A 22,760-nucleotide genomic window follows, 5' to 3' on the forward strand; every position below is an offset into this window, starting at 1 on the left:
CCAGAGAGAATGACGTCACCTATCTCCCGCTATAGTAACGGAACCACTCTACGGCCTCTCATTGGCTGAAGGTTCAAGGCGAACTGGCGGCAAGCTCGGCCGTAGGCGGCAGCATTCTAGTTACCTATGAGATTTCTATGGCTTTGCATGTGACTTGATGATTTGTTATTACACCCGTAGCGCAAGATAACTTTTAGTGCCCCCCCCCCTTGAGTTTTTTCTGTATCCGCCATTGCGTTAAAACCAGAAGAAAATAGGGGAAGTACGTATCTGTAGCTTTGAGCTGTAGAAGGCGTCGTGTGACCCACGAAAACACCTTTTTACGCATAATTAACCAAAATGAAAAAGTAGTTCCACTTTTGTTTTTTTTCAACACGGCGATAAACGACGAGAGTAAAGACGCCTTAGCTCATTTAGCAGATAATGAAAAGGACAATATGTTACGATTGTTCAATTTGATAAAAATTTATTATTTAAACGATGTATTCATCCGCGATTTCCCGCCAAACCGTTCTGGCGCGAAAATTCGTGAAAAGTGACGCCTTTCCAATGCTGACTAGAAGCGTACTTCCCCCTATTTTCTTCTGGTTAAAACCAGATATGTCTCAACGTTGAGCGTTGCTGAACGCTACCAGTAAGCTCTTCTGTTATATTAATATTAATTAGTGTGTGTGTAAATCTAATTTTATATATCCCATTTCTTATTTTCCTTCGTAAATATTTTTATTTTTAACCACGTATGGAAATATGGACTTAGCAGCATGACGTCACGCCGTACCTTTGGCTATGGCCACAATGCTGTAATCTTTTTTTTTTCAATTGGGAAATGCATGGGTGACGTATTATAATATGTCGCTAGATGACTTGGGTGGTGCCTTGGGTATTAGCCTAGCTTTAAGCGTATGCTCCGTTTATACAGGTTATTGAAAGTTTTTAAGGAGTTGTAACGCGAACATTAAGTTTTGGGTTCGTGTGAGAGGTAAAACAGGACTTTGTAAACAAATCGAGGTAACCAGTGTAAAAAAGTAAACTTAAACAGTATTTAAAGTCCCTGCTGCTTGGTTTTGCGCTTGTTGCAGCCTACTTCCAGAGGCTAGTAGGCCACACTTTGAAGCTCTCTGGCGCTCTTTTAAGCATGGACAGTAAATTAAGAGGACAGGTTTTCGATACCCTTCCACAGTGCATTTTATTTCTACCCGCGTATCAATCAGCTCGAGAGACTCCGATGGAGTCTTGCAAGGTCGTCTGTACCACGTGATCTTAAAATTTCAAAATGGCAATCTAATGCGGTTGATATTGTTACGTAATTTTTTGCGCTTCATATTTTAGTAATTTTTAATTTTGGTTTTTTAATTCAATAAAAACTATCAACTGATGTTTAGTATATCATATTTAATCTATAAAAACGTTAAAAAATACCCTTTGGCGTAAAAATGTACTTCGTGCTTATCTTGTTTTCTTTTTTCGAACAGTATCGTCCACTCTTAGCGCATGGGCCAATAAAAGATTTCTAGCGATACTTGTTTTTTTTTTCAAATAACCTTGGCCGACTCCCTTAGTGTGATTGGTTTACGGGGGCTAAAAACCAGGCTTCTTACCGATCCTCTAAAATCTACTATTCATGTTTTAACTCATAGTCGGAAAATGGGAAAAAACAGGCATACTTCTCAACTCGCCCCCTACAACTGCTTAAAATTGTTTCACAACCTTTTGAAACGCCCTGTATACGTCATGCTACCAAGTTCCTATATTTGGGAAACGCGGAATTCCCAGAAAAATCGTCCTTGGATGTCGTTGGGAGCTTTGGTAATTTCCTAACCCCGGGGCCCTGCCAATCAAACTATAAGTGCGGGGAACTGGAGCACTGGGGAAACTGGCCACATCTTCGCCAAAAAACTTTCCAGCGGCAGAAGGGGAGGGTAAAATGGTCCATTCATTTGTGACCGGACCCCGAGAAATAGAGGGTTGGCTGTTGGCCGAAAATTGTTCTTTTCATGTTTCTATTTTGGGCCCAAAATCCATTACAATTTTAAAAAAAGTGGGACTGGAATGATTAGAAAGCGTTTTGTGCTTGATTTGGCCTAGCAATTAAAAACATCAAAAGTTCGAAGTTCCAGCCACCATTAAATTTGATTGAAAGCTACAACTCGTCAATTTACGATTAAGACGTCTATGTATTATATGTATTATATGCGTCTTTAACTTAAATAATAATAAAAAAAATTCCGTCAAATCTTTAGGCTTGTTTTTGAGCTACTTTTGAAAATAACGATTGGCGTTTTTTTTTGCCTTTTTTTAGTTTTGTTTTGGCGGGTTTAGGATTCAAAATCTGGCATCCTGATGCTGAACTTTCAGTTTCCAAATGACACAAATTTATTAATAACAATTCAAAAAAGGGCTTCAACAAAACTTTAGAAAGAAGCGAGGCTCTGTTGTATTTCTCTCACCTTGGATAAATAATAGTAGTTCCTACCTGGATATATCACTCTAGCGTTCCGCGTGCATTTGCTAAGTGTTTGTTACGGGTTCTGCCTTGTAGAAGGCTACGTGTTACGGGAGTTTCGGAAATTCTCCGTTAACTTCGCCGAAGCGGCGCTGCTGTCGCAAAAGCCAGTTGCTTGTCAGGTTTTTTCCCCAAGTGATATATCCCGGTAGGAACTACTATTATTAACCAAAGCTCTCACGTAGTTCTTTGCTAAGTTAACATAGTGATGTCAAAACAGTAGAGGTATGGATTCCTGACATGGACAATAAATACATTCATGGTTTTATTATCTATTAGGTAACCATTTCAATCAAATATTTTTCTGTAATTTAAAATAATTCTATACGGAAACTTTCCAAGCAGAAATAAGAAAATAACTTGGTCATAAAATATTCATTGTTTTGTATCATTTAGTCTCTCTCCCCAGGCATAAATAAGAATATTCTTGATTATAATATATTCATTTTGTTTATTTAACTGCTTCTACCTCAAAATCGGTACCTGTTTACCGCGGAAACTCCAACACACGTTTATCACAATCGTCGAAACTCGTTCCACCGCGATTTTTTTCCCTCTTTTGCATATTTTTATTTATACATTAGAATAACTCGAAGGACGTTCTACTTAGTCCGAAGTAACATAATCACTCGTAAGTATGCCTCTGTATAGACCTTTTTCTTTCGCACCAAATCGTAGACGCCGCCATTTTGAACAAAACTTCATGACAACACGGTATCGTGTTAATTTGTTAGTAGGTAGTATATTTAATTCGCAAAAAATACTATTAAAAATAAACCGAAATTTTTAATTTTGCACTTATTTTGATTTTTATATGATTTATTTTAAAATAAACCAAGGTATAACTTAACGGCATAGAAAATAAAGCTCCAACAGACTTTGAACCCTAAAACCAACAAAAACAAACAGCGCTTCTATAGTGTTTAAAACATACATTTCTTAGAACGTCCTACTTCATATTTCTTTTAAAGCAACTGTCGACTCTATCATTGCCACCTGTATTATGATAAGGCCCTTGTTATTAGAGATGACAATGAATATTGAAGATTCTTCGAAAAGACGACTTTACTGGAGAGTGTGGTGCCATCTATTAATAGAAAAGGAAGCTAAAATTGAAAATAGCCAAACGATAACGTTGTCAGATAACCATGAATAATTATAATTAGACCACTAATACTTTATATATCTCGTGTAAAAATATTGTTTATAATTGCTGTAATTTATGTTATTGACCAATTTACAAAGGATCCAATCAACGCGAGGGGTACTTTTATGTCCCGCCTTTTGGGTCAAAATGTAGCTTAAGCATCTTGTTTTGATTTCGACGCTAGCGACATCTGTTGGAAAAAGAGCTTCTTCGCGTCGAGCCGACACTTGCTTTAAGTAAAAAACATAATTACAAAATTAGATTCATAGACTAAGTCTATGAATCTAGTTTTGTGATTATGAAGTTTTGTTATGAATGAATCATAGTCTAGACGCCCCAGTCTGTCAATGTTCAAAATTTTCAGAATTATTTATATTTCTAATATTTTGTGTGCTTCATTTAAATACAATGCTGTATGTATAATTTTTTTCAATTGCCCCCCTCGATCCAAAATCGAGGCGACGTCACTGATAAAAGAATAAGATATTAAGCCCAATACAAAAAAACGAAACGTGTCCGCTGAATCCTAACCTATCCAATAATATTTTTTTAAAGTTATCGGACTTAATTTTAAGTAAAATATCTACCACATAAAGCGAAACCACCGAAAATAGTAAATTGGGCAAATTCCCAACTTCTAGGGCTCCGATTTGAAAACTTTATGAAAGGTTATCAATGGCGATATATGTACACTCGAACGAGATATCATTGACTCTTCTAGCCCTGACCGTTGAAGAGATATGCGCGACACGGCGGCATCGGCATCGGCAACGGCGGCTACACTGTACGTGAAACTAATACACACAAATCCTTAGGATTGTGTGTAAAAATGTTCGCGCACGGCTTGTGCGCTTCCATAATGCATTTCTCGAAATTGATTTGAAAAATGCATAGTTGAGGAGTTGCAAATTTTGAATACTTACCTTTTAATAACGGGTACGAGATAGTCCAAAATTTGGGCCAGACCTTTGCTTATGTGGACCTTATGATAGACTCATGAACTCCTGATTACCATACGCCTGTGTAATACGCGATATACCAGTGCGGGACGTCATCGATCAATTTTAAAACTGCGAATCAAAATGCAATATGAATACAATAGTGGAGATTTCGTATTCTGTAAACAATCGTTCAGATATTTCCTTTCGGAACCCCCGACCATGTCGACTTCCTCATTTCAGTTCTGATTTACGCTCGCTTCAAATATTTACTGAATTTCGTTTATCGAGTTGGAATTTCGAAATAGCTTTCGATCGAAAACTCAGCAAAATTATATATTTTTGGTTCTTTCACACGTGGTGGAGAGCTTTCGAAACGCGGGGACGATTGCGAGAAAAATTCAAACAACTAGAAATAGACGCGGTGCTTTCACTTGGACAATCTCATTTCTCCCTCTGTCGGTTCTAATAAATCCCTTTTTATCCCTTCCACAATTTTTTTTACTAAAACAATAAGATTTATAATTTTTAGGCCTTATGTAAAGAAAATGGTTTTTCTTAAAAAATATTTTAAAATATATGACACACTTCCGAATCCCAGTTAATTTCAATCTTGGATTCCAATAAAGGTAGAAGCGTGGTATTTGAAGTACTAGACCAAAATATTTCTAGCGAAAATTAGGGAATTTTCCAAATCCTTAATTTTCGAAAAAATCCCCAAATTATGCCTTTAAGTGGAAGCACTGAATAAAAAAGTAAAAAAATATTTGTAAGTTTTTCTTTAATATTCACGTGGAAAGTATTTTGAAAAAGGGGGAAGAAAATTGAGGTTATCCAGCCTAGTCACATGATATTTGTGATGTTACGGCTGATTTTTACAACTATCAAGTGTTTTCCATTGGTCTATGAACGTCGGCTGCTTAGGTTGTAATTTTTTTGTTTACAATATACATAAAAGATCTCTTATCGTTTTACTATTATGGTAATTGTAAACGGGATCACCACAAATGCCTAATTTGATAAACTTTACCAACTTCTTTTCTTATATATTTCTGTCGTCATTTGCTTTTTTTTTAACTTAAATAACCCGGGTTTAAGTTTCCATGGAGACCATAGGCCGAAAAGATCTACCGCCTATCAGGGCCGTCTTTACCTAATTGGAGGCCCCTGGGCAAAGCTATGGGCGATCCCCTGTAACTCCACCCAAGTTTCTAGTTCTAATCTACCACTATCGGTTCAAATAGTTTCACTTATCTTACTAAAGGTTACTAAAGAAAGAGTTTATTCTGAATTTACAAATACTAGCAACTAAAAGTCTTTATTCGTTTTAGATTTACCCTGTCTATAGACGCGACTAAATACGAAGTTTAGGACTTTCGAGCAATGTTAAATATATTTTTTTTATTAAAATTTCTTTTACATTTCACAATTTGAAAAATGGGGCCCTCCAGAATATTGGGGCCCTAGGGCAGTGCCCTTTTTGCCCAATGGGAAAGACGGCACTGCCGCCTATGCTCGATTATTTTTACCTCTCCGAGGGGACTTTGTACCCTAGGAGGGGGTTATACAACCACCGTGTCTGTCTGTGGGTGGGTCTGTCTGTCAGGCCTGCGAACGTGTTCGCATTTTCGGGGCAAAGGGTAATCACTGCGTACCCAGTTTCTTAGAATCAGGGAAAAGGTTTTTCCAAAAGCGCCCTCTTTTTGTCATTGGGTGTAGTATAATTTTTTAATCGGCCGGGATTCGAACCCGAGACCTCTTGCACGACAGGTGAGCGTTCTACCGCAAAACCACGGATACAGTTACGCTTCATTGAAAGAGGTATATTTTGGCTTGCCAACTTGTTTCGAGATAAAATGACGAGTGGATCAAATCAATTTTTCATGATTGGGACGCAATCGCAAGCGATTTAGCTAAAAAAATAAGGCCAATTTCCAGTCGAAGTTAATTACCCGCGTCAAGAACCGGCTCGCAAGCAGACAGGGGAAAGACCTCAGTCAAAGCGACCGGAACAAGTTGAACAAGACCGTCACAAAGCTTTCCGGAAACGTTTTTAGCCAAGATTGCTACTTGTCTGGTTTTTCAAACAATAAACAGTTCATGAACTCTTAATTATTTCGAGCATAATAGCTTTTTTCCTGGGCTTAAGCTCTCCATTGTTAGCAATGAATCATTTCTAAAATAATTGAAAATTGACTGGAATTGAATTAAAATTTAATAGTTTACTAAAAAAAAATGCAATTAACTTAATTATATCAAGAATGTATTTATTTATACTCAGGGAGAATGAATATGTCGAGACTATCGACGGACGCGTTGAGGCCCTAACCCCGTCACGCTAAGGGGGGGTGGAGGGAAAAAGGAGGCGGTCTTATTTTTTGCGTCCTCGCAGCAGCGTTAATCGCGTCGAAAAACGTAATTTTTAAGAACCAATGAGATTGCAGTATTATTTGATTTTATTAAAGCGGAGGAGCATACCGGGGGGCCCAACGGGTGGAATTGGAGAGACGCTAAAAATAATCTCGACATATTCATTCTCCCTGAGTATAAATAAATACATTCTTGATTATATCCATATCCAATGTAAAATTGGAGATATGTTACCGCTTAACATATCCTTACCCTAATATGTTCCAAAAATAAAAGCCATTTTACTAGAAATTTTAAAGTGATTTAGCATTTTTGCCTTTTACCTATTTAAACAATTTATTCATATTTCTGGTGAAAGATTTTTCTTGCCTATTAAGAGTACTTATTCGTGACCGAATACTATCGCTACGCCCTCTTAAATTCGCCACTGAAACCTAGATAGGTAGCAACTAAAGCAGACTCTATCAGTTTTTCCTCATCGTTATTCGTAAATTTGACTTCAGAAATAATACTTGCATTTAAATATAATTTTTGTATCGTTTACTTATATTTTGATAAGTTTATTCATGGTGTCCATGGTTTATTTAAGAAAAAAAACTTAATTTTTAATTTGTCTGTAGCAGACGCTAGATCATAGGCACAACCTCGGAGAAGCTAGTGCCGTTACGCCACCTCTACTTGTTAAAGTTTTGGGTCTTTATCGTTTTTATATTGCAAACTGTGGAAAATTTTATGCAAATGGTTTTACGCTCTATTACGTAAGACGCGCATTTGGAGGTGTGTGGGAATGTGATCAATCTGGGCAACATCTAGAACCGGTTTCGGAGCAGCCGGCCAACGGCTCCGTAAAAAAAAGTAGAAAAACCGACTTTAAAATTTTGCGTTTTCGTCAAAGGCTTTTGCCAAGATTAGGCCCATTTGACTTCCCTTTAGACCGGATGACCTTGGGCAAAATCAATAGTTCATTAAGTATTTCTATAACTGCTCTCTTAAAAGGTCGTAAAATTCAGGTTGAATTCAATAGGAAAATTGAGCGATAAATTATTTAAGTACACTGATTTACTATAACGAACAAACCGCTACACTAGTTGAATATATATTTTACAGTTAATTACGATCATTAGTACAAGTATCTATACCCCTATTCGCGACCGAAAGCTATCGCTACGCCCCTTTTGGTTCGCCATTGAAACCTAGCTAAAGTAGACGATATTAGTTTTTCCTCGTCGTTATTCGTAAATTTGACTTTAAAATAATGATGCTTGCATTTAAATATAATTTTTGAATCGTTTGTTTATATTTTGATAAGTTAATTTAAAAAAAACGTTCTTATGACTTTTTAATTTGTCTGTAGCAGACGCTAACTCGGAGAAGCTAGCGCCGTTACGCCACCTAGACTCGTTTCGGTCGCGAATACTGCTAGTGATGTTATTAGATTGCAACATGTACCTTCGCAAGTTCCCACTTATTGAAGAAAATGCCACTTACGTTTAGGAATAAAGGAATTTGCAGTAATTCGTACAGGTTTGATACTTCTCTCAGTAGCGGCGCTAAGGTTTTTTCACAGGTGGGCTAATTATTTTGTGGCCCCTAAGAATTTTGTGGCCCTTACAACCATGGAGTGACCCCTTATAAATTTTCCAGGAAGCGAGAAGAGCAAGGTCGTTTTCTTGGTGCGGCTCTCGTCGCGTTTACTGGACCCCCTATGACCTTGTATCCGACCTGGAGGGGACACGTGCACGCCCGGGGTATTTCCATAAATTCCCTTTCTTTTCTTTCTATTGTCCATTCAACTTTCTCCCAATTTCCGCTCCCTTCTTCCCGAATCTATCTGTTTATGGTCTACTATCTTCTTGTGTAAACAAATTGATTTTTTCCAGAAAATTTTTTCTTGGCAATAAAACAAATTTCTAGAGATAAAGAAAATTCATAATTTTAAATATGGGGCCTCTTAATTATAAATATGTGGCCCTTTTAATATAAATATGTGGCCCCTCTCAGAAATGCAGGGGGGCTAAAGCCCACTTCAGCCCACCCTTAGCGCCGCTACTGACTTCTCTCGTAACAAATGTTTTATATGCATCTGATTCAGAATATTTTGTCCGTAATAGGGATACAAGGTATTTTTTAATGTTGGTACCACCATGAATATAATCATTTCAACCATGAATATCGAGCTGCATAAGGTAGTTTGCCCTCAGTCGCCGCTCAAAATTGTTTTGATTGGCAACATTTTAAAACTTGGTTTGTTTTCATTGCCAAGGATTGGCTCGAAATTTATTTTTTTAATATTTTAATTGACATCTTTTTAATTGAACGAAAATAGGTTATCAATTTTTCTAAGAATTTAAGTAATTTTATTCGCTGGTTGAAGCGAAAATTCCGAAAACATTTTGTGAATCAAGTCAACGACAAAAGCTGATTTGCAAAAGTGATTACGTAAAACTTAAGATGGTAAAAGTGTTCATGATATAGTTCGATATTTATGGTTGAAATTAATACATTCATGGTACGACATGCTAATTACATGTACAGAAAAAAGTTATCAAATGAAATATTTGAAGCTTAATTATTGTTTAAAGGTAACTCAGTTTTTCTGTCTAAGGTAAACGAGCCATCTCACTAAATTGGAAAAATAAGAGCTCAAGATAATCACATTTTGTATTGTCTTCTGTTTTTGTTATCGCGATACTTTTAAGCTGGAAAACTATCGTTTGTGGCTCGTGATACCCTTGAATTCTAAAATTGCTGACTCACGATGAAGGTCATAAATTATTGGCGCTCTTATTTGGAAGCTTCTGCTTCAGCGTTGCACGAAGATAATTTAGAGCTGATTTTTGGGCGGAACGAGGTTAAAACAACTTTTTAACCTTAGTTTTTGTTTAGTCGAGATGTTTTCAATAGGTCGAACTTGATTTAAGTATTATTAAAAAGTTACATTTATCATGAACTTTACGTCGACTAGGCGTGCAATAACGTTTTGGCAATGTTACAATAATTTTATTTTAAACGATCTGGCAACGCTGTTTTGCTTCTAGGCTATTTCTGCACCATTGGGAAGCAGTGTCAATTTTAATGAACTAATAATATGTTAATTTTAATTGGCCAAGCGCTACTCTGTTTTCACATCAATTTTAAACTCTAATTTTCAGAAATGTTTCGATTTTCTAATTGATTATTAATAAATAGAATTTTAGTGTAACTGAATTTTAAATATATATAAATATATATATAAAAGCGTTCAGCAAGATTCTACGTCACGGTCTCAACGAAAATACTTTATCAGCAAAATGTTTCATTTCCACTTTAGAAATCTTACTGATCGCAGTCCACGATTACCGGACGATAATCTCTGCCTACACTAACAACGTCAGTATTGAAAATAAGCCTTTCTTTGGAGGGAATGAGAAACATAAGCAATAGAGTAGTAGCACTCCGTAGCTTTGGCCATGGCCGCCATTGTGGGCGCGAATTTTTTATGAATAGGAAAAAGCATGGGTGACGTCGTGTGACGTAGCACTCAGGCCCCTCTTTCCCACTGGGCACTCTGGGCACGTGCCCAGGGCCCCGCGATCGATAGGGGCCCCCTAGTTCCTGCCAGATCATCAAATGATAACCGATATTTATTTCGAAAAAATCTATTTTAACAAAATAGTGCTCTGTCAAGGTCATAGGGGCCCCATTATCCTAAAGTGCCCAGGGCCTCCAATAGGTTACATTACTCTATAGTAAGCTTTAGGGAACCGATGAGATACCTCTCCGATTGATTCTTTTTTAAAGGAAGGGGCATACATAACGTTACCATTTTTATTTGCCCTCAAAACGGGTCATTGTTAAAACATTACAAGTTACCATTCCTAACCTAAGCAGACCTCAATACGCAAAAATCGGGAACGAATTGCAATGAAAAACCATCTCAAACCACGTCATGCGGCGCGCCAGTGAATTAGACGGTGATGGGACGCGCGGGTGGCAAGCATTACTTCACTCAAACCAAGGATCCTATATGTTAACAATATATAGGATCCTTGCTTAAACGCGTGATAGTTCGATCTAGGAGCAACAAACCCAAGGAGAACGCAGCTAGCCTTTAAACACGCTAACGCAGTGTTGTGTACAAATTTCATTGGACGAGCCTTTACGCTGAACGTTTTACGGAAATGGGAGAAGACAATTTCCGAATTTTCATCTTCCGACGGCAGCAGGCGCTAAAGCGTCTAACCAGTGAAAAATGTACGCAAGGAAATGCACGACTTTTGACGGGTTGCGTTCTCCTTGTGTGGGGTGCTGTGTTTGTTGCTCCAAGGTTCGATGCTATCGGAGTCTCTTCACTGAAAACGGGACAATTCTGCGCCCCGAAGTTTTCCCCGGTGACGCCGGGACGGAAGTACCGAAAAAAAGGACAGTCCTGTTCAAAACGGGACGTAAGGCATACTGGTAGACTGTGACAGGGATTAGAAGAAACGCTTAAAATTGTACCGTCTCAAAAGCCATTCTCTCCAATTATAAATATACATTCTTGTAGGAATCATAATGCGAGCACCTGTATTTATTTAATTACAAACTCGTAATTGTTATTAAGCGGGAATACCGTGCAACTGTGAACATTATTTGTTTTGTTTTTGTGTGAAGGCTAATTGTGTGTATATAATAGAATGTATCACGTGTTTGCGCCTTGAAGCATGTTTTTCTGAATCGAAATTGTTAAGACTGTATTCGAATCTCGGGTCTTCGAAACTTTCTTACAAAGAGGCGCGTAAAAAACAGGGTTGGACGTAAGGATTTTTTTAGTAGTGCCTGACTAGTGGGGGTCAAAATGGGGGTATATAAACTAGGACAGCCAACATTTTCTTTACCCGTCAGAGTTAAAATAAGAGTTAATTATCACTTGAGTTACATGACGTAATTTTTTTTTAAATAAAATGGGAATGATCAATTTATGATACGCCATATTTGCCATAATTTATGAATATTTAGGTAAATTTTTACTAGTCAAATTGACTAGTAAGCCCAAAGATTTAGATAAATTTTAGTAGCCTGCACTTTTATTTTAGTAGTCAAATGCCGTGACTAGTCCCTTATGTCCAACCCTGGTAGAAACTAGCGGAAGCACTAGCAGAGAAATATGGGGAATCGAACGCGACGATAGACTTGTTGAATGAACCTACAGAGGTTATTTTAAGAGATGTTTCCTTAGTGGTTGAGTTTTGCATTGCCTCGTTTGACCTTTCTTGATTTTTGATTTTCAGAATGTTGAGGTTATGACGACCGCCAGTGGTGCTCCCATCGGAGATAAAACCAACGTCGTAACCGTCGGACCTCGTGGACCCATACTCCTTCAGGATGTCGTCTATCTGAACGAAACCGCCCACTTTGACAGGTCAGATGTTTTAAATGTTAAAATCAGTCAACACTCATAATAGTCAGCAGTAATGGCGGAGCGCACGTTTTGCTGCAAATCAAAAGTCTATACTCCAACCAAACATTCGTATGGTAGCTAACTGTAGGGAATATACTTATGAGATTTTAACGTCTGTTTGAACAGGGAGCGAATTCCGGAGCGTGTGGTGCACGCCAAGGGAGCCGGAGCTTTTGGTTATTTCGAGGTGACCCACGACATCAGCAAGTACACCAAAGCCAAAGTCTTCGGCGAAATCGGAAAACGTACCCCTATCGCCGTTCGATTCTCCACTGTTGGTGAGTTTCTCTTATGTCGTCGTCAGTGCCGCATTATTCACAATGCTGATTAGGCTGAAAGCTAAGAGCCCACGCATCACAACGAGGAAGGGGGATGTCGAAGGGCCCAAATTAGAAGCCTAAATGACCCCGGACTAGAGATGAGTCGGGCAGGCGAGTTTTAAACCCGGACCGGGTTAAAAATACAATTTAAAGCCGACCCGACCCGGCCCGCTAAAATTATTTCGAAATTTTTACCCGACCCAGCACGGCCCGAGAAAATTTTTAAAATTTTTAACCCGACCGACCCGAAAAACTTGCACTTTATGTTTATAATATACGCTTGTACTTAAAGGGATCCTTCACTCACAACAGGGAAAGGCATAGGGGTCACAAAAAACTGGTTTTGAAGCACACTGCAAATCTGGATTTTATGTTACCCCTATGCCTCTCCCTGTTGTAAGTGATGGATCCCTTTAATGCTAGATCGGTCTCCCAGATTTAAATTTTGTCAGTAGATGGCGCTTGGAGCTCTTTGAGAAACGGTTAAAAATTAGTGAACGTGCCAAGAGTATGATTAACACGTGATAATGATTCGCTTTCTGTATGTAGAGATTTGCTGTTGCGAATAAAATAGAAACTTGAAGGCCTGATCACAAGCCCGGCCCGGTAAAAATTATAAAATGAAACCCGGGTCGGGTCAGGTAAGCCCGCCTTTAGCGGGCCCAAGACTCATCTCTACCCCGGACCTGCCATGAGCGAATACGGCACTGGTCGTAGTCACCAGAATGTTGTTCGTTTCTATTTACCAATGTGTTTGTCTATTTGGCCACCAGGTGGCGAAAGCGGTTCCGCCGACACCGTCCGCGACCCGAGAGGTTTCGCCGTCAAGTTCTACACGGAAGAAGGAAACTGGGATTTGGTGGGCAACAACACGCCCATCTTCTTCATCCGGGACCCCTTCTTGTTCCCGAGCTTCCTTCACACCCAGAAAAGGAATCCAGTCACTCACTTGAAGGTAAGCACATTTATTCGTTGCTCGGTTCTTCCAATCTTCTTTGGTGAAAGTGTTCTAACTAGGAACAACAAACTCAATACGCAAAAATGAGGAATGAATTGCAATTAAAAACAATCGCAAGTCATGTCAAACGGCACGCCAGTGAATTAGACGGTGACGGGACGCGCGGGTGGCAAGCGAGGTGACATTGCGCGCTCCGTCAAGCAAGCGCCACTCATAACTTATCTTAAACGCGTGATAGTTCGATCTAGGAGCAACAAACGCAAGGAGAACGCAGCTAGCCTTTAAACACGCTTACTCAGTGTTGTGTACAAATTTCATTGGACGAACCTTTACGATGAACGTTTAACGGAAAGGGGGAAGACAATTTCCGAATTTTACCCTTCCGAAAGCGCATAACCAATGAAAAATGTATTCAAGAAAACGTGCGACTTTTGACGGGTGCTGTGTTTGTTGCTCCTGGGTACCAGTCCCCCATTTTTGAACGATGTTCCTGATTGCCGTAATATAAGTTTAAGACCACCTTTGAGAGTCAGTTGAAAGTGAAAAAGTGTTAAGAATGCATTCAACTTTTTAAGAGTCTAACCCTAAACTCACTTACTTTCTAAGTAAAGTTTTACTTATAAACTATTGCCATCTATGCAACCATTTTGTAACTAAAGAACGGACGAGTTTTAGTTCTTGAACTCGGTGTACACTTTTTAACAATCTGCTACAGACTCCACTTTAAATGGTCCACAAGATTTGTTTGAAAATATCGGTATGAATTTCAGCTAGCTCCTCCCCTCCGTCACGTAACCCGGGCTTCCCGTTTCATGAAATTTACGTGTTTGTATAAGCATGGGCCAATAAAAGCAGGACATGACTCTCTTGTCGCTATGCGGCTACTAAGAGAAACAACCGAGCTACTAGAGGCAGAGAGAATTTATTTATTTATATTATAAATTCTCTCTGCTAGAGGACCCTATCGGCAAAAATTACAAACGCGAACAAGTAACAACCCACGTGACAACTTTTTTTGGGAGGGGGTAGCCCGGGGAGGGTTAAAGGCCTACATGTAGGTTCACCCCTCTTTAATAAGCAGCTAGGCTAATACCCAAGGCACCACCTTAGGCCTAAGTCATCAAGCGACTTTTGAAGCCATTAATTCAGGTGGCCGGGTTACAATGCGTAGGAGGGTGGTGGCAAGCCCTGCATGCCACGAGATCGAGCCAACAGCTCCCTACACTAACTATTACCGTTAACCTCGACAAGTTTATATGGAAGGGGAAACCGAAGAACTCGGGGGAAAACCCCTTTAACCAGTGGGGAGAGAACTTGCAAACTCAAAAGGGTTCAAACATCCTTTTTACTTCCCCCTCGAAACCCCACCATTGATAGCGACGGGTCAGCTCGCTCTCCCGACCTCCCATGTGGAAGGATTAAGTCCGGCATTGTTAGCGCTGTCAAAATTGTCAGCAGTGACAATGCCCTTGAGAACCGCGAAGTCCGAATGACGAGGTGACCGTCGCTATCAATACGGGATAGCGAAGGGAAAAGCAAAAATGTTTGAACCCTTTTTCAGCTACTCTCAGATGGCGCAGCCGTAGCTTCAAAAAAATTTTACAGGTTCCGTTTCAGCCCCCTTTTCAACCCCCTATCACATAGGTACTCGTACGCGAGCTAATACGAGAGTCATGTCCTGATTTTATTGGCCCAATAACTCACAGGAATAGTTCTATTACATAGAACTATCATTGCCAGTCAAAAATACGTTTGCTACAAACTCTTCCCCTCTTACAGTCCTAGACTCCCCACTTTCCGCCCCAAAAACGATTCAAATCCGGAAATAGTAACGCCATCTCTTATCTGAAATCGACACGATGGTTTTTAGAAATGGCGATTGTCAGTAAAATTGGTCCGCACATTATTTTATTCGGAATTTAATAGGATTTGTTATTGTTTAAGCCGTAATATATTTTTATATCGCATAGGTAAATACTAAATGGTAATTAGCTTTACATAAATAAAAATTCAACAGTTATTGGATTCTATTATTATTATTATTATCAAAAACATTTTTTACCTGATGAAAACATTTTAAGCACTAAAAACGTGAGTTAATGTTAATCCATGGTATAAGCCCATCCGCAAAATGGGCTATGACTTTGCAGATGACCGAATCTGATGGTTCCATTTTTAACCTCAGTATTGAGGAGGAGTAGGAAATGTAACTTGAACCCTTGCTGTCATGGAGTAGAGTGATCATTACCATCAGAACAACCGAACACCTGGAATTTCGGTTAATAAGTGTAGGTGTGTAACACAATGAAATGCAGATTGATGTGCTTTAAAACGGGAACTCTCAAGCGCATTCGAAGTGTGAATGTTCACATTTACTTTCAAGCCAACCGACAAGTAGAGGACAGTTGCCAGGTGTGAGTGACCTCCCGCAGCCCAAACGGAAATTAAACTAGCCCAAAAACCTCCCACCGTCAAAAATGTTTTTTGTTTTTGTTTTGCAAATTAGACTATTTATAGTTCATGAAAAATTTCATAGAAATTTCGGTCAAATAATTATGTCAAAAATATCAAAAGCAAAACCAGTATAATTTTTGTTGTTAGCCGAAGTACGGTCTAATATTAGGGTAGTCACGCGTAATCTTTTACCCCTGGACTCGTTTTCCTTCAAATTTCCCTATGTTTTACCCATTTTTAGAGATCGGCGTTTGAATAAGAAATTATACAATTATTTATTCTTATTCATAACCGCAAATTATCCAAAAATATACGAAAAAACTGAATATTTTTACATGTTAAATCGTTGTTTATTCGTATAAAATGTTCATAAACAGTTCACCAAACTTTTTATGGTTAATCGAAATTTTGCCGGTTAATTTATTCGTTCCGCCGACCTCTACCCATTTTACGATATAATTATTCCCTAGACCACTTAGCTAGCTTCTATTTGACTTTGAAAAGGAGCTGGCAACTCTTTGGTAGCGGCTTTAGGAAACATTTCCCCACGAACATAATAACATAATAATGTGGTAATATCTTAAAGAGCTCTGTGATGACACAAGAGAAAATATAATTGAAACTTCTGCCACTCGCTTGCCAATTATTTAAATATTTTTCATTCGAATATCTATTTGGTCCGAGTTTCGCGTCTTTTTGTTTGCTCGAAGACCTATTGGTACGAGCTATTAGTAAGTTTTTAAATTTCTTCAAGTTTGTTTAGGGTTTGGTTTTATTATCCCTTTTCATAATGGACTAATCTACTTATTCGCTAATTTTATCATACTTTGCAATGCAGTCCATAGGTGGTTCCTTTTAACTTAACATTGTCAATTATAAAAGTGGGTTTAACATTGAAGGTGCCGTCCCTTAGTTGCTAGTCTAAGTTTCGACTTATTTTGGGGATCTTATGAGGAAAAAGTTCTGACATTTTTCGGCTGTGCACTTGGGGAAAAGTTTTCCATCTTTGGAATCAAGATATTATATTAAAATAAATCTACTTAAAACTTTCCACAAAAATCTGTCCAACATAGTTGGTTTATCTCGTACGTTAAATTTAAGAGATTCTTATCTAAAGAGTTATTGATGGAATTTTAAATGTGTCGAAAAATAATTGAATTTAGAAAAGCCAGCGAAATAATTTATGATCTTTAAAAGAGCCAGTGAACATATTTTTCATGTAATATAATAGTCAGCTAGGCTAGTGCCCATGTCATCTATCGATTTTAATGCCTATAAATCAGGTGTCCGGGCCACAATGTGCAGGAGGGTGGTGGCCAGCTAACAGCTCCACACACTCAACAAGTTTATATGGGAAGGGGAAACCGTAGAAGTCGCTTTAAAAACCCCCTTAAACCAGTGGTGAGAGAACTTGCTAACTCAATACAGAAGGAGCTGTTCCGATTTTACACTTATTAATTATTATTTTTGTTATTTATTTATTGTTATTAACAAAACGAACAATAGTCTAAAAAATGAATATTCTCGAATCTGAATAAGATGGAAATTGTTCAAAGAATTCCTAAGCTTGAAAATGATTTGTTTGAATCTGAATATCTTCGAAATACTTGGTTTACTAATGGATTAGTCTCGGAAATGAATATCTAGAATTTGAATAAGTTCGAAATTGTTCAAAGATTTACCAAGGATAATAGCTATAATCCTTGGATTTACTAAGCTCGAAAATGATATTTCTTGAATCACATTGAAACACTGTGGTTAACAATGAAATAGTCTCGAAAATTAAATACCATCGAAAGTGACAAATTCAGTTTCAAGCTCGTCAATAGTCTTTTCTATAAAGTAACATTGGCCTTCTTGTTTAGATGTATCGGGCTCGTCACTCGTGACGTAGAAGTGACGTTTAACTATGCTAGCCAATTGACGCTAGCGTAAACTGTCTTATTCAATTTGTTAAAAAATTCCACGCGCGTCTTGATATTTTAGCGTAAAAACGGGCTCAAGTGATTTCGCGCGTGCTCCCTGAAATAAAAAAAAAATGCGCGAGCCTTTTACGCTAAAATATTAAAGAGCGCGTGGAACATTTTAACAAGTTGAACAAGACACAAATTAAAATTCGAAGAGTCTCCCTTTTTTAAAGATCTAACCTTAAAAACTGAACTGAACGGAACTTCTACGTATCTCGTGACGAAAGCGATACATTAAAACAAGTTCGGCATCCGTAATGCCTTTATAGAAAAGCTTATTATAGTTACAAAATTTCCAAATTATTCAGATTCGAGAAAATATTAATTTTTCATGACTATTATACCTAACCTTAAAAATTCCCACACCGATAAAATCAGCGCGTCTGTGTAAATGAGATCTGAGACAGCGGTCGTTGCCCCTAAGAAGAAGTAGCCTTCAGCGTAACCCGTCGCAACTATCTCTCATTCGCTGCAGGGCCGTTCGGTTCAAACATTATCATTTCTTTATACACCTACCTTCCAGTTTATGACAATAAGAGAGATTAAGCCCTACGGGTTAAACTGGAAGGCGTAAGTATTCGCGTTAATTTCTCAACTTCGCGTAAAACTTTTGTATTCAGCGCAATAGATAGATTAAGCCCGCCTTGTGTAACGTGTAGGATCAACGTGTAGGGTAAACAGTCTGTACGTTGTAAAGCTAGGTCTCCACTCCTACAGGTTTCCCCGTGAGGCTATTTCTAAAATGGGCTTATAACTGTCTATAATCTCCGTTTTCTTGGGGCTATTATTACGGAACCGTATACTTGAAGGCGTGGGTTTTCGAATGTTTCTTCCGGGGTCATTATATAACAATAAGATTCGTAATATAAAAAGTGTGACACTTTTCTATTCTAATTTTCGTAATGATAGTCTGTTGCGCAAATGACCATATAAATCGTAACGTGCATAAGGACTAACAACTTTTCGCGACTTGTTACTAGTATTTGGAAACTCCCACGAAATTGAAACGTTTCCAAAAGTAAAAATAGTACCAAGCCTACCGAAATGGCGACGAATTATTGAACTAAAACATACTTATTATCATAAATAGACAGGGTGTCTGCATTTGATCGGCCCAGGCATTTTTCTCAAAAACTATACTTTCTAGAAATGTGAAATTTTCAGTATGTACTCTCTCGGGGTAGATCGTTGTTATTTTATAAATTTCTGAAAAATCGTGAAATTTTTAACGGTTTTAGAAGTGTTAGTTTTTGAACGCTAAGTGGTAGACGAAAAGTTTCAATAAGCAAGTTGTAGAGCATACCAATTCCATTAAAGGTTTTCAAGTATGGTGGAAATCGGACATTTCGTCACTGAAATAATTCGTCATGATAATCAAACAAATTTGAAACTTTTCGTCTACGACGTAGCGTTCCAAAACTAACACTTCCAAAACCGTATAAAAATACACGATTTTTCAGAAATTTACAAATAACAACGATCTCCCCCGAGAGAGTACAAAACTGAAAATTTCACATTTCTAGAAAGTATAGTTTTGAGAAAAATGCCTGGGCCGATCAAATGCAGACACCCTGTGTAATATTTATTTTAAGAGATAACAGGGCTGCCACAGTATACCTGCAATTCAAGGAAAAGTCGGAATTTTAAAATTTAAAATGCGTTGGAGGATGTTGGCTCCCTGCACTCGCTATTACCGTTTATTATTCACCATTACCGGGAAATAATTTGTCAAACGAAAGTAGATCGAATTTCCTGTTTCAGAAACTTTCAATAACTTTCAATCGCTCTAAGACATAGGAACGGGAATCGTTCAGTGTCATACTTAGTGTTATGTTACTTATGGTAATACTAAAGCCACGAACTAGAGCCTAAATCCCAGTTTAGGTCGGTTTGTATGCCAGTTTTGACCGCCGTCGATAATTCTTGGTTCACACGTGCGAAATCTATTCAGCCCGGTTCGCTTATAGCTAAGGCTTAACGCCATTTCAAATTATGACTAGAATTTTGAAAATACTAAAATGTATCCCAAAACAATTAGTTAATCGTGTTTATTAAATAAACCAACACGAAGCGATTTCTTACGCTGGTTTAGAAAACTAGTTAAGTGTGAACGCGGCTTAACAGAGGTAATGAATGCGACCACGGATCCGCTCGCCGTCGTTCAGTTTCCCTTCTTCGAAGCAGAAAGGAAAGATTTTCCCACACGCTGGGTCACTGAGTCTTGTCGCCGATCCCCATTACCCCTTCACGCGGCGGATATTTTTAGACAATTTTGCCCACTTCTCTCGTTTTCTTCCTCTTTTTGTTGAATGGAAATGGAAACCGCATTGATCTCCTCATTCATAGACGAATAATGGGTTCGCATCCTTACCCGTACCAAGAATGAGTATTTCTACCCGGAATGCGTTTAGGGATAATGACTTTTGTTGAGACAATCGGCTGGCATCATGGTGAAGTGGTTAGATGGAACTATTCAGGGCCGTGCTTAGGGGGTGGCGAGCCGGGCGGTCGCCCAGGGCCTCTAAAATTTTACCATAGGGATGTATATACCGGAGGGCCGCTACAATCAGTTTCGCCCATGCATTTCGCCCGGGGCCGCGAGACCTCTAAGCACGGCCCTGGAACTATTTCCTAATTTAAACATTTGGTGGCAAAACTGGGAGGAACCAGAAATGGGTACGCTAATTTCCGGTCGCATTTTCACTCAAGGTGGCGCTATGTTGAAAAGACGTTTCCGGGCCGGATAGCTATCTTGGATAAAATGTTGAGGGTTGTTCAGAATGCTTTTTTTTTTCAAAATGTAAAATACAAAATGCACTATGAAAATTGATTTTTATAAATGCGAAATGTAAAACGGTTTTTGCAGCTCAAAATAAAAATACAAGATTTTTAAAAATGCAAAATGTTTTTAAAAATGTACTTTTATTTATTTATATTTTAATTATTGATAATTATTAATTAATTAAAAAATTTATTATTTATTGTTTTGTAATTAATAATTACGGAGAGATTTCAAACCATCCTCGCAGCCAGCGTGGAAAATAAAGCGGTGGCACTGTACGAATGTTCGTCTGCTTCTGAGTGAGTCACTGAGTATTGCCATCCATGATTACTTGGGAGTAAATAGCAGACGAACTTTCTCTACAAGAGCCGCGATGATGGTACCAAATCGGCAAATAATAAACGCCAAAATCTTACTCTAAAATCTAAAATCTCGAAATTGGTCGAAAATCCAAATCGGCAAATTCTATAAAATCTCGAAATTGGTCGAAAATCCAAATCGGCAAATTATGAACGAAATAATCTTACTATAAAATCTCGAAACTGGTCGAAAATCCAAATCGGCAAATAATAAACGCCAAAATCTTACTCTAAAATCTCGAAATTGGTCGAAAATCTAAATCGGCAAATAATAAACGCCAAAATCTTGTTCTAAAATGATCTCAAAATCGCTTTCAGATTGTCGAAATCACTTGGACAACACGCAAAATTTTCCAAATATTTGACGTAGCTATGTTTGCTAAAATAGTTTTCCTTTGCTTAACAGGACATGGATATGTTTTGGGATTTCATAACGTTGAGACCCGAGACCACTCACCAAGTATTCTTCCTGTTCTCGGACCGTGGAATTCCCGACGGATACCGCCACATGAACGGCTATGGATCTCACACCTTCAAATTGGTTAATGCCCAAAACGAAGCCGTTTACTGCAAGTTCCATTACAAGGTGAGCCACGTACTGCAAGAATTTATTGAATTTTCTCGAGAATGTCTGTTTGGACCTTTGCCACGAAAAGGGGGATACATTGAAGACTTCCAGGAATCCATACCTCTACTTGGAATGCTTATCGCGGCAGATTTTCGTCTCAATGTGGCTGACGTCACTATGTTAACAACGACGTGCAGAGCGGTTTTTTCTCTCGTAGGCGGGGTCTAAGCTTGTGGACGTTGGCGTAGGGCATTCTGATGATAGACCTCCGGTGACTACCTTAGGTCCAAGTCGTCTAGCGACTTTTAATGCCTTCAATTCGTGTTTCCGGGTTAAACTTCGTGTCACGCGAGCCAACAGCTACCTACACTCACTTGTACTGTTTTTGTGGAAAGGGTAACCGAAAAACTCAGGAAAAAACCCTTGAACCAGATGGGAGATAACTTACAAACTCGAAGCAGAAGGAGTTTTTGAGTTTTCACCCTACTTTTCAAGTTGGCGTTATAAAACCATTTAATATAATGAAATGTCTTCGCCTTTCTGTGAAATAAACATCTATAGAAAAGCAAATTTGCTGTAACGTGAAAGTTTGCATTTTGTAAAGGCATACTTTTTGTGGGTCTTGATCCGAGACAATTGCTAAAATTCAAGAAATGAAATGGCCGTGTGAGGGCTGAGGACGACCACCCATCCCCCAACAGGTGGTTGTTATACTTCCGCCATGGACGTCCTTCCTTATCTCCAAGTTGCCCCCCGTTGGCGTGGCCTTGACACAAATCTAACCCCTGATTAATCCCATACCGCTTACAAGGAGGCATCCCGAAGTGTAACCCACCGATTTTGTTCAAATTCGGGGGATTGGTAGACGTTCATGTATGATGAAAAATCATAAAGGGAATTTATTCAATGGGCAACCGTTTGCCATGGCAACGAAAAATGTTTTTGACAACATCAAATGGAAATTTTAGCATTGAA

The 22,760-nt window shown here is 38.5% G+C and overlaps 1 protein-coding gene across 1 annotated transcript in view; it reads left to right on the top strand.

Moving 5' to 3' along the window:
• The window catches only part of Cat (Catalase), a 44,832-nt gene that overhangs the window by 12,753 nt on the left and 9,319 nt on the right, over window positions 1–22,760 (top strand). Inside the window, exons 2-5 of the mRNA XM_090165416.1 lie at window positions 12,208–12,338; window positions 12,504–12,655; window positions 13,471–13,652; window positions 21,624–21,803. Of these exons, the coding sequence (XP_090021542.1) occupies window positions 12,208–12,338; window positions 12,504–12,655; window positions 13,471–13,652; window positions 21,624–21,803 (645 nt within the window). The remainder of the gene's footprint in view (window positions 1–12,207; window positions 12,339–12,503; window positions 12,656–13,470; window positions 13,653–21,623; window positions 21,804–22,760) is intronic.

This window comes from Leiobunum rupestre, chromosome 2 (genome assembly GCF_980474605.1).
Source record: "Leiobunum rupestre chromosome 2, qqLeiRupe1.1.hap1, whole genome shotgun sequence".
Lineage (NCBI taxonomy): Eukaryota > Metazoa > Arthropoda > Arachnida > Opiliones > Sclerosomatidae > Leiobunum > Leiobunum rupestre.